General features: G+C 46.2%; 2 protein-coding genes across 2 annotated transcripts in view; one reads left to right on the top strand and one right to left on the bottom strand.

The window, feature by feature from the left end:
- The window catches only part of LOC119456947 (glycoprotein antigen BM86-like), a 36,897-nt gene extending 32,019 nt beyond the window's left edge, over window positions 1–4,878 (top strand). Inside the window, exons 13-15 of the mRNA XM_049669584.1 lie at window positions 1,449–1,491; window positions 2,561–2,658; window positions 4,765–4,878. Coding sequence (XP_049525541.1) covers window positions 1,449–1,491; window positions 2,561–2,629 — 112 coding nt within the window. The 3' untranslated portion in view covers window positions 2,630–2,658; window positions 4,765–4,878. The remainder of the gene's footprint in view (window positions 1–1,448; window positions 1,492–2,560; window positions 2,659–4,764) is intronic.
- Window positions 1–12,590, bottom strand: part of LOC119456949 (neurogenic locus notch homolog protein 1-like) — a 218,918-nt gene that overhangs the window by 110,949 nt on the left and 95,379 nt on the right. The window lies entirely within an intron of this gene.

The following is a 12,590-nucleotide window of genomic DNA, read 5'->3' as shown; positions in this document are numbered from 1 at the left end:
CGATTGCGAAGGAAAATTAGTAGACAGCTATACGAAGTAAGGATAGTATTTTTATCGGCCATATAAACTTGTAAAGATTCTCTTACTAACTAAATTAACAAGCATGGTGTAACGCGCGCACAAGCAAACACGAACACATCTCACTCGATGACCGTGGAAACTCCCTTTCAAAACGCTGGAGTGAGGAAGCGCGGCGGCAGCAGCGAGCGAATTCACCTTCGTGTCATGTCTCGCGTCAACGCGAACTAAGCCCGCGAAAACACAGCGCGCGGCGGACTATGTCCCCATCGCAAATGGCTTTCAAGATACAGTGGCCCGGTGGGCCGCCCGGAATGGAATGCGGTCTCCTCCCTACCCTCCCCTGCGCACGACGGTAGAAGCCGCGCTTCCTCCCAGCTTTCCTTCCTTTCGTACGCGAGATTCAGCCGCGATCACCGGCTCACCCTCACGCGCTTTCACTCGCACATTCTGCATACAGAGCGCGGCGACGATTTTATCGCCCTTGGACTTTATACGGAACCTCACGGCAATGGCATCACGAAGCGTTCTTCGCCTTTCGTCGATCTGCATGGTGACCCGGTGTCCTGGTTATTATCGGTCGATCTGGCCCGGCCGAGGACGAAGGATTCTTGCGAAGAGGACCGGAACCACCGTGAGCAGCAGCAGCCGGTCTAAGGAGCTTCGCCCAGATGTCTCCGACGTCTACAGCCACGCCTGGGCCTTGCAAGCGTCACGAGCTTAGTGGCCGGGCTCTCCGCTCTCCCGTCCTCTAAGCATAGCTGACGAAGTGACCTTCCAGTCCAAGAGCCACGTCGATAATAATGCTTCGTTGCTCCTCCCTCGCGGATTACACGTCAGTTCGCGTGCCTCGAGCGCTCGCGCGGTTTGGAACGCTCGGTTCACTCCGTCGTCCTTTTCTCGCCGTAGGCGGCCTCTTACATGTGACACAACCCAAAATTCAGTTGGCCCACACCCATATTTCAAATTTGCCTAGACCAAAATTTCAAGTTGGCCCACTCCCAAATTTCAGCTGGCCCACCCACAAATTTCAAGTTGTCCCAATTCAAAATTTCAAGTTGTCCCACCCGAAAATTTCAGTTGGCCCACACCCTACTACAAGCTTCCCCATGCATGTTATATGGAGCCCTGTGTATCCATATGGGCATTCTCTCTGATAAACTTAATTTTTTTTTTGTTTTAATTGTCTGCTTATCTCTTATGAAGTTACCAATCGTCTACATTTACACTATTATAACGAATAAATGTTTAACTTTGCAAATTACGCATCTTTGTGCAGATAAGGCCATTACACTTTTCGCGTGACAGACACATTTTCCTGGGGTACGCGCCAAAGAATGCTTACGCGTTAAAAGGAAGCGAATACGCAATGCACAGAAAAACAAAAACGAGCATCTAATTTCTCATATAATGACTTTCTTTGGTATCAGGGTGAAGAGGCGGCAGCAGGCACTTGTTCAAGGACATTCATATGTGAGTAAATGACTTTATGCTTCGGATTCTTATAATTCAACACGCGTTCTCTCACATGCAAGCAATCAGAACCTACGAATATTCGTAAAACTATAAAAGATGCCCTTTATTCGGTAAAAGAGAGTTTTCTATATACACCGACTCAGTTTACAGAGGACGACTTCCCGAGAGATCTTCCTAACTATCATGCTTCTGCTGTCCCGGTTGTAGTGTTCTGGTGTTTGGTAATTTGATCTGGTTCTTACTATTGCTGCAATATATTACCTGCACTAAGAGTGACATACTCATATGGAGGCCATTAATGGCTTTCTAAGCGATAAAGAATTTTAAGAAAATCTGCATGATGCCAGTGACAACGGTGAGCAGAGTTCTCCACTTACAGGCACAGTTCCAAATATCTGATCACATTATAGTTAGAGTGAAAAAGAAATACTGGTCTGTTTTAAACGACTATTTTTGCGATGGTTCCTGTGGCCTACGATTAGTTAATGGGGACGGCTCGGAGGTCATGCGGAAGAAGTCGGACAATTGAATGTGGATGCAAGCATGGGTGATACTACGCCTACACTGATACTTGCCACCTAGTAAAATTCAAGTGTTGCGCACGTGTTAATGGAGTAAACAACTAACCTACTATTTTTTTACAATGTTGAGTTTTTCAAGTTGCAACTTTGGAATTTTTAAGTTAACCCACGCTCTTTTTATATTTCGGCATTCACGCAAATTCAAGGATTCTGCAGTACTGAATACCACCACGACTGTTTTCAAGTACTCTTAACGAAAATAAATGCCATTTACTTAAACTGAAAATGGTTCTACACTGGTAATTTTCACACATTTATAAAGCCTGCCAATTAAAAAAAGCAAAAAAAAAACAATTGGGCAGTTTACTTGCATTAATACAACACGTTCTGTCGACGTTTTCCGGCCACCCTGAATTCTTGCTTGTTACATCTGGAAATCTTGAAGTCATTTATTACACCTATGGAAGAGTGTCGTAGAGAGGCCAAGTTACATGCCGTTTATAAAAAAAAATATGTGTTTTGCTTTCTTTTCGTAAATTCATCAGCCAAAAATCTGTCGGCCAGAAGATGTTGCTGCTGAAGAAGGCGCTTCAAACAGAAATGCTTGCCTTTAATTCTTGCATTCCCGTTAAGGATATTTCAGGTAGGTATTTTTGTTTTCAGGTATAACTCGGATTATGAGCGCTTGGTCACTATACAGTACATCGGCATGTTTTTCCTAGCAATACTTTGAAATGTACTGTACTATCATTACAACATAACGGAATGTCAGTTTTTGAAATGATTGTAAAATAATAATACAAAAATTTTAAAGCAATATGTTTAAGATAATTTATACACATAGGGTGTTTCATTTTAGCTGCATCAATTTTTTAAAAATTGCCTGTGGCAGATAGCACAATTCTAATGTTTGATCCAAACTACTCCATGAGGCGGCCATTACTTCTACGAGAAATCAAAACGCCGAATTTAATAAGTACCATAAGTATGCTGATTAACCTTTTAATTAAATTACATTACAGCACATATTTCAATATAGGAGTTATAGGCGGTGATTTCAAAAGGCGTATCCACTTGGAACGAATTCTCCGGACTGAACCAGTATCGAGATATTAATTTTCAAAGTGTCCGACGAAATGCAGTGGTATTCCAGTTACCTTTTTGAAGAAAATGCTGTTTTATGCCAAAAGTGTTTTTCAAACCTCAAGCAGTAACCAAATTTCATGCCTACCTCGTTAGAAGCTCAATTGAGTGGTCGACAAGAATAAGATTTTTAACTCACTTTCACAAATACCCTTCTGTAATGGGATACACTCTGGATCATTTTTGGCTTTATGTTCACACAATTCTTTCTAAAATTTTGCCTGAGTTCTCTAAGACCTTTAGCAGCTCAAATTTAAGCCAAAAAGGCTGGGACGACATTTCCGTGAAAAAAGGAAGAAGTGAACTGCGCTGTATTCTAAAAGCCATATATTTAAAATATGTACAAAAACACTGATATGATAAAAAGAAGGTCTTTGCAGAGTAATCGGCATTTTAAATAGACTAGGGAATTACGCTCTATCGAAGTTTAACCTTGAAGTTTACCGTGCTTTCATGCACTGTTCCTTGGTGTGCCTAACAACGGCTGACCCAAACCTGAATTCCCTTCTATTTTTAGAAAAGCATGCAATACGTGTAATTTCTAACACGTCATTCTACGCAAGCACAAAGGAATATTTTAAAAGCTACAAAATATTGCCTATTCAGCAGTTATACAAGGACAGACTATTTTTGAAGAGTCTACGTCAGTATCAGACAAATGCATCACGGTTCTTGAATACATAGTATGTGAAGCGCACCCTGTACGAACTACGCAGGAGCTCCATATACAAACCTAGAATACGCTTAAACTACGGTGACAACAAATAACGTCACAAGTACCAAGCATGCTAAGAGAATACTCAGCCACATTACATTTACTGTAGTGGGCAACTTCATTTAAGACATTTTTTAAATAATAAGAGAACTCCTAGGTGAAGAGTGCGAAAGTTCTCAGGATATCTAAAATTCGGAATATTGTGCTTTTATTAGTGTGTAATAGTGTCTTTTACAAATTTGTTTAGGACTGCCACTTCTTTCATGTGCGCACCTATTATATATGTATGTGTATAATGAACTCGCTTTGCTGGTTTGATTGCTTATCACCTGTATAACATAATTATATGCTTATCATGTATTTTTTTCTTGCGCTACTACACTGTAACCTGTAGCTGCTTTGCTGCCAGTGTCGCATGCCCAAGTCTGGAAATTCCTCAGCCTGTGGCCGGATCCCCAGAGACAATTTTGTACTGAATTTGCCTCCAACGAAAGAAAGAAAGACAGCAACTGCACTTCGTAAATACGTGCATCGACCGGCGAAAAGTGCTTGCCGCACCATTTCTGTTTGCTGGCCCATCTTCTGAACTTTTTGACTAAATTGCGCACTCTTTACAATATTCACGTCACCGCAGAGTCGGAATTACACGGCAGTATGGCTGTACAGTCACGCTTTTTATACCCTCCAGGATGTTTGTGCTACCGATTTTTGAAGTACCATTAGCGATAATGTTGCCTTGTATTAAGAAAACAGGGCTACATCCATACAGTAAGCATTTACGCACATAATGTTTTGGTTAAGTAATTATACCCCGATGTCTTGTCACTGCTTGTAAGAGATATTTGTTGAATATATATGGCACCTAATATTCTGTTACGTTTATTTCTACAGCTTTGCCCACAAGAAATAAGAAGTGAAGAAGGATATCACGTTTGCTCACGTCATGTGCATCATTAATCGTCACAACCTTGACCTACAATGCTCGCAATAAAGTATGCTAGCAAAAGTCGCGTTATTTTGGTTTCTGCCGATAAGCGTGCTTATACGCGTTAAAGCGGCTGCTATGTGTCATTCCGCGACCTTATGCAGACCTTTTCAACTGCCTCTAAACTACCTCCGCACGAAAGATTGTATTAGGCCTCCCATACTTACATTAATAGATCAATTATATACTGTGGGAACGCCGACAAGAATAGCGGCATCAGAGCCAACTATGGACGAAGAAGACGACGGACGCGAGAGGGTGGCGCGAGAGTACGGAGCTGCGGCTGGGCGCCCTTCGGCACGGCCGGCCGAGAGTGGAGCCTGCTGGGGTGGACTGCGAGATCTAACCGTTTCCCACATTGGCGCCCAACGTGGGGCCCCGGCTGCGTTCCGAAATGGACCATGGTCGTAGGGAAGGCTGACGAGATGCCCGTTCCCCAGCCAGTAGCGACTCCTACCCCTGCCTGGCACGTGACCATTCGCGCGGTGCGAGCTGCACCTCTGGTGTTCGGTGACAAGCGCTTCCACCGGCTCCTCCTCCGTCGCCGTCATCGAGCCTGGCGTGGGACCTGCTGGCGGCGTGGTGTCCTACGTGCTGCAGCTCCCGGCGCCACCGTTCTAGAAGGCCACCGCCAGCGCAGGTGACGTCATGAGTGCGATGGCGCTGACACCACCTCAAGAGCGGCTCCGTCCCTTGGCACTGCAGTGTGCGGTTCTACACAGACGGCTCGAGAGAACGTGGTGAGCGGTGTCCAGTGTTCCGGTGAGTTTTCGGGAGCTCGAGGCCAGTTGCAAACGGTAGCAGGCGGCGACACCGTAAGAGCGACGATCGGGATCATCTGCGATCTTCCCCTCTTGTCCCCTGCGTGCTGCGGTGCGGTGCAGTTTCTGTGGTGGCAAGGCATTGAGCAGGCGCAGGCTCCTTCCGGCAACCTGCTGCGCGTACCTACTCGTCAGAACGAGGTCGGAGAGGAAAGCTAGATCTGGTGTGCGTCAGGGGACGGTTCAGGGCCTTTATGTTCCTGCAAGACCTCAACTCCGAGGCTGCACCACCTGGTCTGCCTAGTCTTCGCGAGGAGTCCGTCCTGAAAGCCAGCCAATTATAGGGCCTCCGGCTTCCTGGAAGACCTCGGTAACTCGGACATTGCCGTCTCCGCCGATCCTCGTTCGGTACATTAGCAGTCTACAAAGTTCGCCGGCCGGTAGGGGTGTCATGCCGTCGCTGCCAGCCCAGCCACAGTGGGCCAGTGCCGTCAACGCCTTCACAGAGAGAAGGGCAGTGTGGGAACGCCGACATGATTAGCCGCATCATAACCAACTGTGGTCTAACAAGACGACGTACGCGAGAGGGTGACGTGAGAGTGGCGAGCTGCGGCTGGGTGCCCTGGCGCGTGGCCGCCCGAGACTGAAGCCTGCTGTCGTGGACTGCGGGATTGAGCCGTTTTCCACAATGCATAGGGCAATATGGCTTCTTCAGCGTCATCAGATATTCAGTTATTTTACACCACTAACTTGTAATAATTGTTCGCAGACACAAAAACCCCTCCGCGCTATCATAGAATTAAAAACAATAATTAAAAACCTTATAGCATCATCTGAATGATAGCATACGAGTATCACGCTGTCAAAGAAGTCCGCAATGATTGCAGAAAAACATCTTAGCGGAGTATTGGTGCACTATACTAAAATGGCACAATTTCCTTACGCGTCCCAAATAACAACTGCAGAAACTACTAGCGGCAATGGCGGTTTTTTCAGCATACTTAGATGAATTAGGCTTAACGACAGTACATTATTTCGTGATAATTGAGGCGAGATATCTCCAAGGGAACTGCTTGAGACTGCAGACAGGTTTCACTGTTCATTGATGTTAAAGAATCCACACAATCGGTGAACGAAACGTTTAGCGTGAGATATCACCGGTTCATTACCTTCATAGAGTTTCATATTACTATAACTAGAGGGCAATGTGGCGCTGCGATCGTTCAACTATCATGGGAATGATGGGAAGTACAGGCTACGGATTGGCATTGTGTTGACTGGCGAACTAGTCTACAGGTATTTTTTTTTTGTCAGTTTTGGTTTCGCTAGTTTTGCTCCAAGCGCAGTTGCTACAATCCGTAGAACACAAACTTACTTGCGGCAGGAAAGGTTGCTGCTTCCTGGCTGCAGTCTGCTGTCGCAAAACGGGTAAGCGCAAAGCCACGACATAACAGTTGCTGGCGCACACTTCAGAAGAAGCGGTACGTCAACATAAAATATAGTGAAGCATGCTCGTAAGAGGCCACAAGCGTCCAAGATAGCACTGCAGCAGATGTGTTTAAAAGTACTCGAAGACGTTCATCAATCGTGGCAGCCGATGCAGCCTTTCGAAAGAGCGAGAGAGTTCGCAAGTGCGTCTGCGAGAAAAGTTCACTTTCCCCGCGTTCGCAGCGAGCAGGCGTCGTAGCAGACGACACTTGTAACATTTCTCTCAAAGGCGCAACACTTTTCTCATAATACAAAATTTTTATTCCCACAAATATTTGATGAGTATTTTTTATATAAGCACATGCATGGTTGTTATTGCTGTTGTGAAAGTAAATAAATAATTATTCAATGGCGCTAAATCAGGCAGAACGATGCATACCCTGGTGGTAAACCATGCTTCAATCTCAAAGTCATACAAACTTTATTCAATGTATTATGCATTATATAAAACACAGCATAAATAAAATTATTTTTTGCACGAAAATGTTTTAATACAGCTTCGTTTACTGCGCCGCATGCAAACGCCACCAGTTTCAAGACAGAAGTCAATCCGAAGCCTGTACTTCCCATCATGCCCATGTAAGTTGAGGCGACGTTCAGGAGAACCCCCGTAGACACTAGCGCCACTTTTCCCTCTAGGTTTTTTATTTAGAAACTCTATGATTACCTTCAACGAAAGAGCTGACTGGCAGAGTTGGTAGAGTGCACGGTGTAAGAAACATAGGCGGTGACACGCGCCGCCCGTCGCGGCGGAGAGCGCGGACAGATCGTGTTCGCTGTAGCCACGCCCCATCGGCCCCTCAGCCGCAGCGCCCCCCACGCAGCTGCGGCCGGCGCATGTGCTACAGCCACGTAGTCACGGCCGCCTGGATCAGCGCGCGCGCCGATAAAGCGACGGGCTTTCGCATCACTCTGCCGCGCGCGCCGATACAGGCGGCCGTGGCGGTGTAGCTGGGGCACATGCGCCGGCCGCAACTGCGTGGGAGGGGGGGGGGGGGCGATGGGGCGTGGCTACAGCGAACGCTATCTGCCCGCACCGTTGGGCAGAGTGTCAACACCTGAAGTATTTCTTACACCGTGGTAGAGTACCATGTCTCGAAGTACAAAACATGATGCCAATGTATGCTTCAGTTTTGGTTTCAATATACCAGAGGAAGTATCCACAGCCTGCATATTTCGTCAGCTTTCCACTATGCACTATAGCCGACAACCGGAGCCTTGAGGTCAGTCTGTAGGCCAGTACCTTGCCTCAAGAATTTGGTAAGTGCATGGCAAATTTGATTTGGCCGTGCCATTCAGTTGGACAAATGGAAGTTCAAGTCAAGAGAACAGTAGTGCTCTTTCTGGTCGAGGTGCTCGGGTCATGGCTATAACCTTACCCGAAGGGACAATCGCACAAATGGCACCTGTAGGGGCCACCGCGACAAGCCTGCAGCTGTGACGGTACGGCGAGTTACCGCGGAACTGGCGAAGGATATTAATGGAAGTGCTAATTTGCCCTTTTATCCATTTAATTTACAGACTCCAGAATGATCGTCAGCCGATGACCTCACTAATCACAAGCTTGTGTTGTTGAACGAATTGTAAATGTTTCGAATTAAATGCCAGTTTGAAGCTTCTCAAGCATATTCTGGTTCTCTTGCTTATTTCTGTGTAATCTTCTACTACCAGGTGGTTGAATAATTACTTCTAACATGTTGATTTGTGTTTTCCGTAATCGTAAGCCTTATGTGATATGATGTCGTTTATTTACCTCAGTTATGTTGATTTGTATTTAACCGCTATTTGTACCTCAGTTGCTAATCGTATGTTCTATATGTTTATACATGTACTAACTGTAGGTCCCCCTGACAGTTTTGCTTCGGGACCTCCTTCGGTATTACTAATTCTTGGTAATTGTAATAATGTCTATCAATAATAAATGATTGATTGAAAAAAATGTTCTAGCAATTGGGAGGACATCAGATTTCTCCGGTGACAGTGCTATGCCACTAGTTCTTAATATATATATGAACAAGGAATAGACATGCACGACTCCCTTGAACGACCCTTGCAACATATGCGGGAGGGGGAGGCATTTAGATAACCATATATCATTAAGTGCCTTTAACAGAGCATTAGTCCCTGCAGGGCCAATGTTTCTCAAAGCACAATGTCACCTTGTCGTGTCCTGCGCAGTTTTGCGGCAGTAGAATGCAAAAACGTTCGTTAGTTACATAAAGAAATTAGTGCATAAAGATGAGGATCGTTCTTATTAATCGATGAGTCCATCAAGGCGTTAAATTTATACAGATATTTCTGTTGGATTTGTATGTCTGCATGCAGCCGTGGCGGGAAGCCGGTAGGTAACATCACCGTGGAGCCCAAATTATGGGTCTAAATTACGGATTTTCGGTACTTCTTCTTTCTGGGGTTTTATGTGCCAAAACCAGTTCTGATTATATGAGGCACGCCATAGTTGAAGGCTCCGGAATAATTTTGACCACCTGGGGTTCTTTAACGTGCACTACAACGCAAGCACACGGGCGTTTTTGCATTTCGCCTCCATCGAAATGCGGCCGCCGCGGCCGGGATTCGATCCCGCTACCTCGTGCTCAGCAGGGTTTTCGGTAAATCGAGAAAAATGAAAAACTGGGACCCTCATTAAAAACAAAATTCATGATATTTAAAAAGTAAGGACAACAAATTAAATTGGCAGTTTCGCCCGAAAGGCGAAGCAAGCTTTAGCGTTGCTCTTGAACGAGGGCGCTTCCGACAGACTGGCGTCGAGAGTCAGTGTTGCCTGTTTGGTTTGGACTGTGAGCTTGCCTTGCGCTTAGGTTGTGGAGTGGTAGCTTTCCTTCGATTTTTCAGTTTATTTTTGTCGCGAATGACTGGCGCTCATAAGTAATGCCATATACTCATCAAAAGGCCAACACTGTGCAGTTTATGGGTGCACAAACCACCAGCAGAAATAACAATTTTGAGGAGTATAGTGTATTCACAACACAGCGCTCCGCGAGACCACTGCCGATGTGGTATGTTCAGGCTTAACCGGTGTCCTGCATCACCTGAGGACTTATCATTTCAGTCTAATATTAACCAATGCACACATCAGTAAAATAATGCATTTTGGTAAGCCCTTTTCGGCACATTTCCCAATAGGTCGCGAGATTGTCAGCCCTTCGATGCAATATTTTCTGGTATGTAGTGGCAGAGGATACATTTGTTATTCTTTCAAGCACGACTTCATTCCACAGCATAATACGGGTTATGAGGACCCTGCTCTGCACCAGATTCAACAAAATTTGCATTATTGAGCTGTCGAGTAGCGTCGGAATCGTATGGAGTAACCACCGCAATTCTACCAACCACTGACACACGTCGGCGGGCCGCCGGCGCCTGGTTCTAAGCATTGCCCGACAGCTACGCACGCGCCTGCTTTCACTAAATGAGATAACCCTCAACCGCGAAACGTAATGGTGATCACATCCAATCGACGACTACAGTCAAATGTGCCCAGCAATAACAATGAAAAATACCGCTAATTAGAACGCCAGGTCTCGACGAAGCAGACGCGGCTGCCGCCGCCAGCGACGACGAAACGCCACATCCACTGGCTAGGCTTGCTGTTGCTATTGCACACCACACTGAGAGCTCACGCGAGCACGTGAACCATGTAACAAGTCAAGCGGCACAAGACAAGCGAAGCGGAAGAAAACAATTCAATGCTCTTTGAAGATCACATTTTCGAAGTCGTAACCGAAGTGCGGCAGGCCTGCTTTCGCAAGGCTCACAGTCCAAAATGGCGGCATAACATGTTCTGACCCTAGACGTCGCCCGTGTCGGGCTCGGGCAATGTCGCTACTCAACCACGGGTTTGTGAAAATGTTTATACATAAGCGGGCTCGGCAAACAGGCAGACGTGACATACGTGCGTGCACCCAAATTTGAAAGCCATGTTTCAATGTATTCGAATGCGGGCTGCCATTCTGAAACATTCTGAGGAATAATTCAGCCAAGAACGTAAGCCTTCGTTTGAGCAACATTTGCGCTAGAATCTATCTTGCATATACGGCATGCAAAAACACATAGCATGCATGTGTCTAAATAAAGGCTGCACTTCACGGTAACGCCAACGGCAACGACAAAACTTCGTCTGGAGTTTTAAAACAATTGCTATCGCAATAAAATTAATCTAATTTATATGCACGATAAATTGCTATCATGTGACAAATGTGCCACTGGTTCCGAGACAAAGCCATCTGTAAACACACACAAGCGAGCAAAAAGTGAAAGAACAATGTCGCAATCATCTTGGAAAAGTATAAACATATGCCATGGTTCCGGGTAGTCCATGGTTGATATTGTTACGGTAAAGCGACAGCAAGGTCGGTGGAAGAAGAGAACGAAGTGCGCTTGTCTTTAGAGCGGCTCGGTGTCAGCGCGGCAACCCTTTTCCCATTTTCATCGATTCATCTTTAAATGCACTTCGACAAGTGAACGGGATGCCGACAATTTCGATAATTTTCTGGCCGCCATCGACGACATTCTTTTTCCCGATCTGACCACCTTGCGGGAAGAGCAGCGTAATGACCGCAGCCTGGATGGCCTCTTCACCTCAGCTGCTCAGCCGATAGGTACCCATGACTTCGTCATCCAAGATGGCCTGCTCTACAAGTAGAATTACGTGGCTCAGGGTGCCCGCCTCCTCTTAGTGGTCCCTAAGAATTTGAGAACCCACGTACTCCGTGCTATGCACGACGACTCGACCACTGGACAACTGGGTTTCACCAGAACATACCACCGCATTCAGGGCAGATTCTACTGGACTAGTATGCGACGGGATATAGAAAAGTACGTGGCTAGTTGTAACAAGTGCCAGCAATTCAAACGCCCTAGTATTGCGCCGGTTGGACTCCTTCACACTGTGCCGCCACCATCATCTCCTTTCGAAATAGTTGGAGTGGAGTTTCTCGGCCCATTCCCGCGATCACCAAACTACAACCGTTGGATTATAGTCTGCGTCGACCACCTGACGCGTTATGCTGAAACCGCAGCGATGCCAACGGCCACGGCTCTTGATGTTTCGAGCTTCCTCCTGTCCTGCGTTATACTGCGTCATGGACCCCCTCGTGTTACTGTGAGTGATCGTGGTCGCTAGTTCATGGCCGACGTAGTCGAAGAGCTGTTGCGTCTCTGTGCTTGCCAGTTTCGCCACGCGACCCCGTATCACCCGCAGACAAATGGTCTCGTCGAGCGTACTAACCGAACTCGGACCAACATGCTTTTGATGTACGTCAATTCAAGGCACAAAAATTGGGATGACATCTTGCCTTTTATCACGTACGTCTACAACACTGCAAAGCATGAAACTACCGGCTACAGCCCTTTCTATCTTCTGTATGTCAGACCACCCCGCAGCTTCCTTGACACCATTCTACCTTTTACTCCTCATGCGGACTCTTCTATTGCCCAGACTCTCTGCCGCGCTGAGGAAGCAC

The sequence above is a fragment of the Dermacentor silvarum genome, chromosome 6 (assembly GCF_013339745.2).
Source record: "Dermacentor silvarum isolate Dsil-2018 chromosome 6, BIME_Dsil_1.4, whole genome shotgun sequence".
NCBI lineage: Eukaryota > Metazoa > Arthropoda > Arachnida > Ixodida > Ixodidae > Dermacentor > Dermacentor silvarum.
This window is presented reverse-complemented; position numbering and strand designations above follow the sequence as displayed.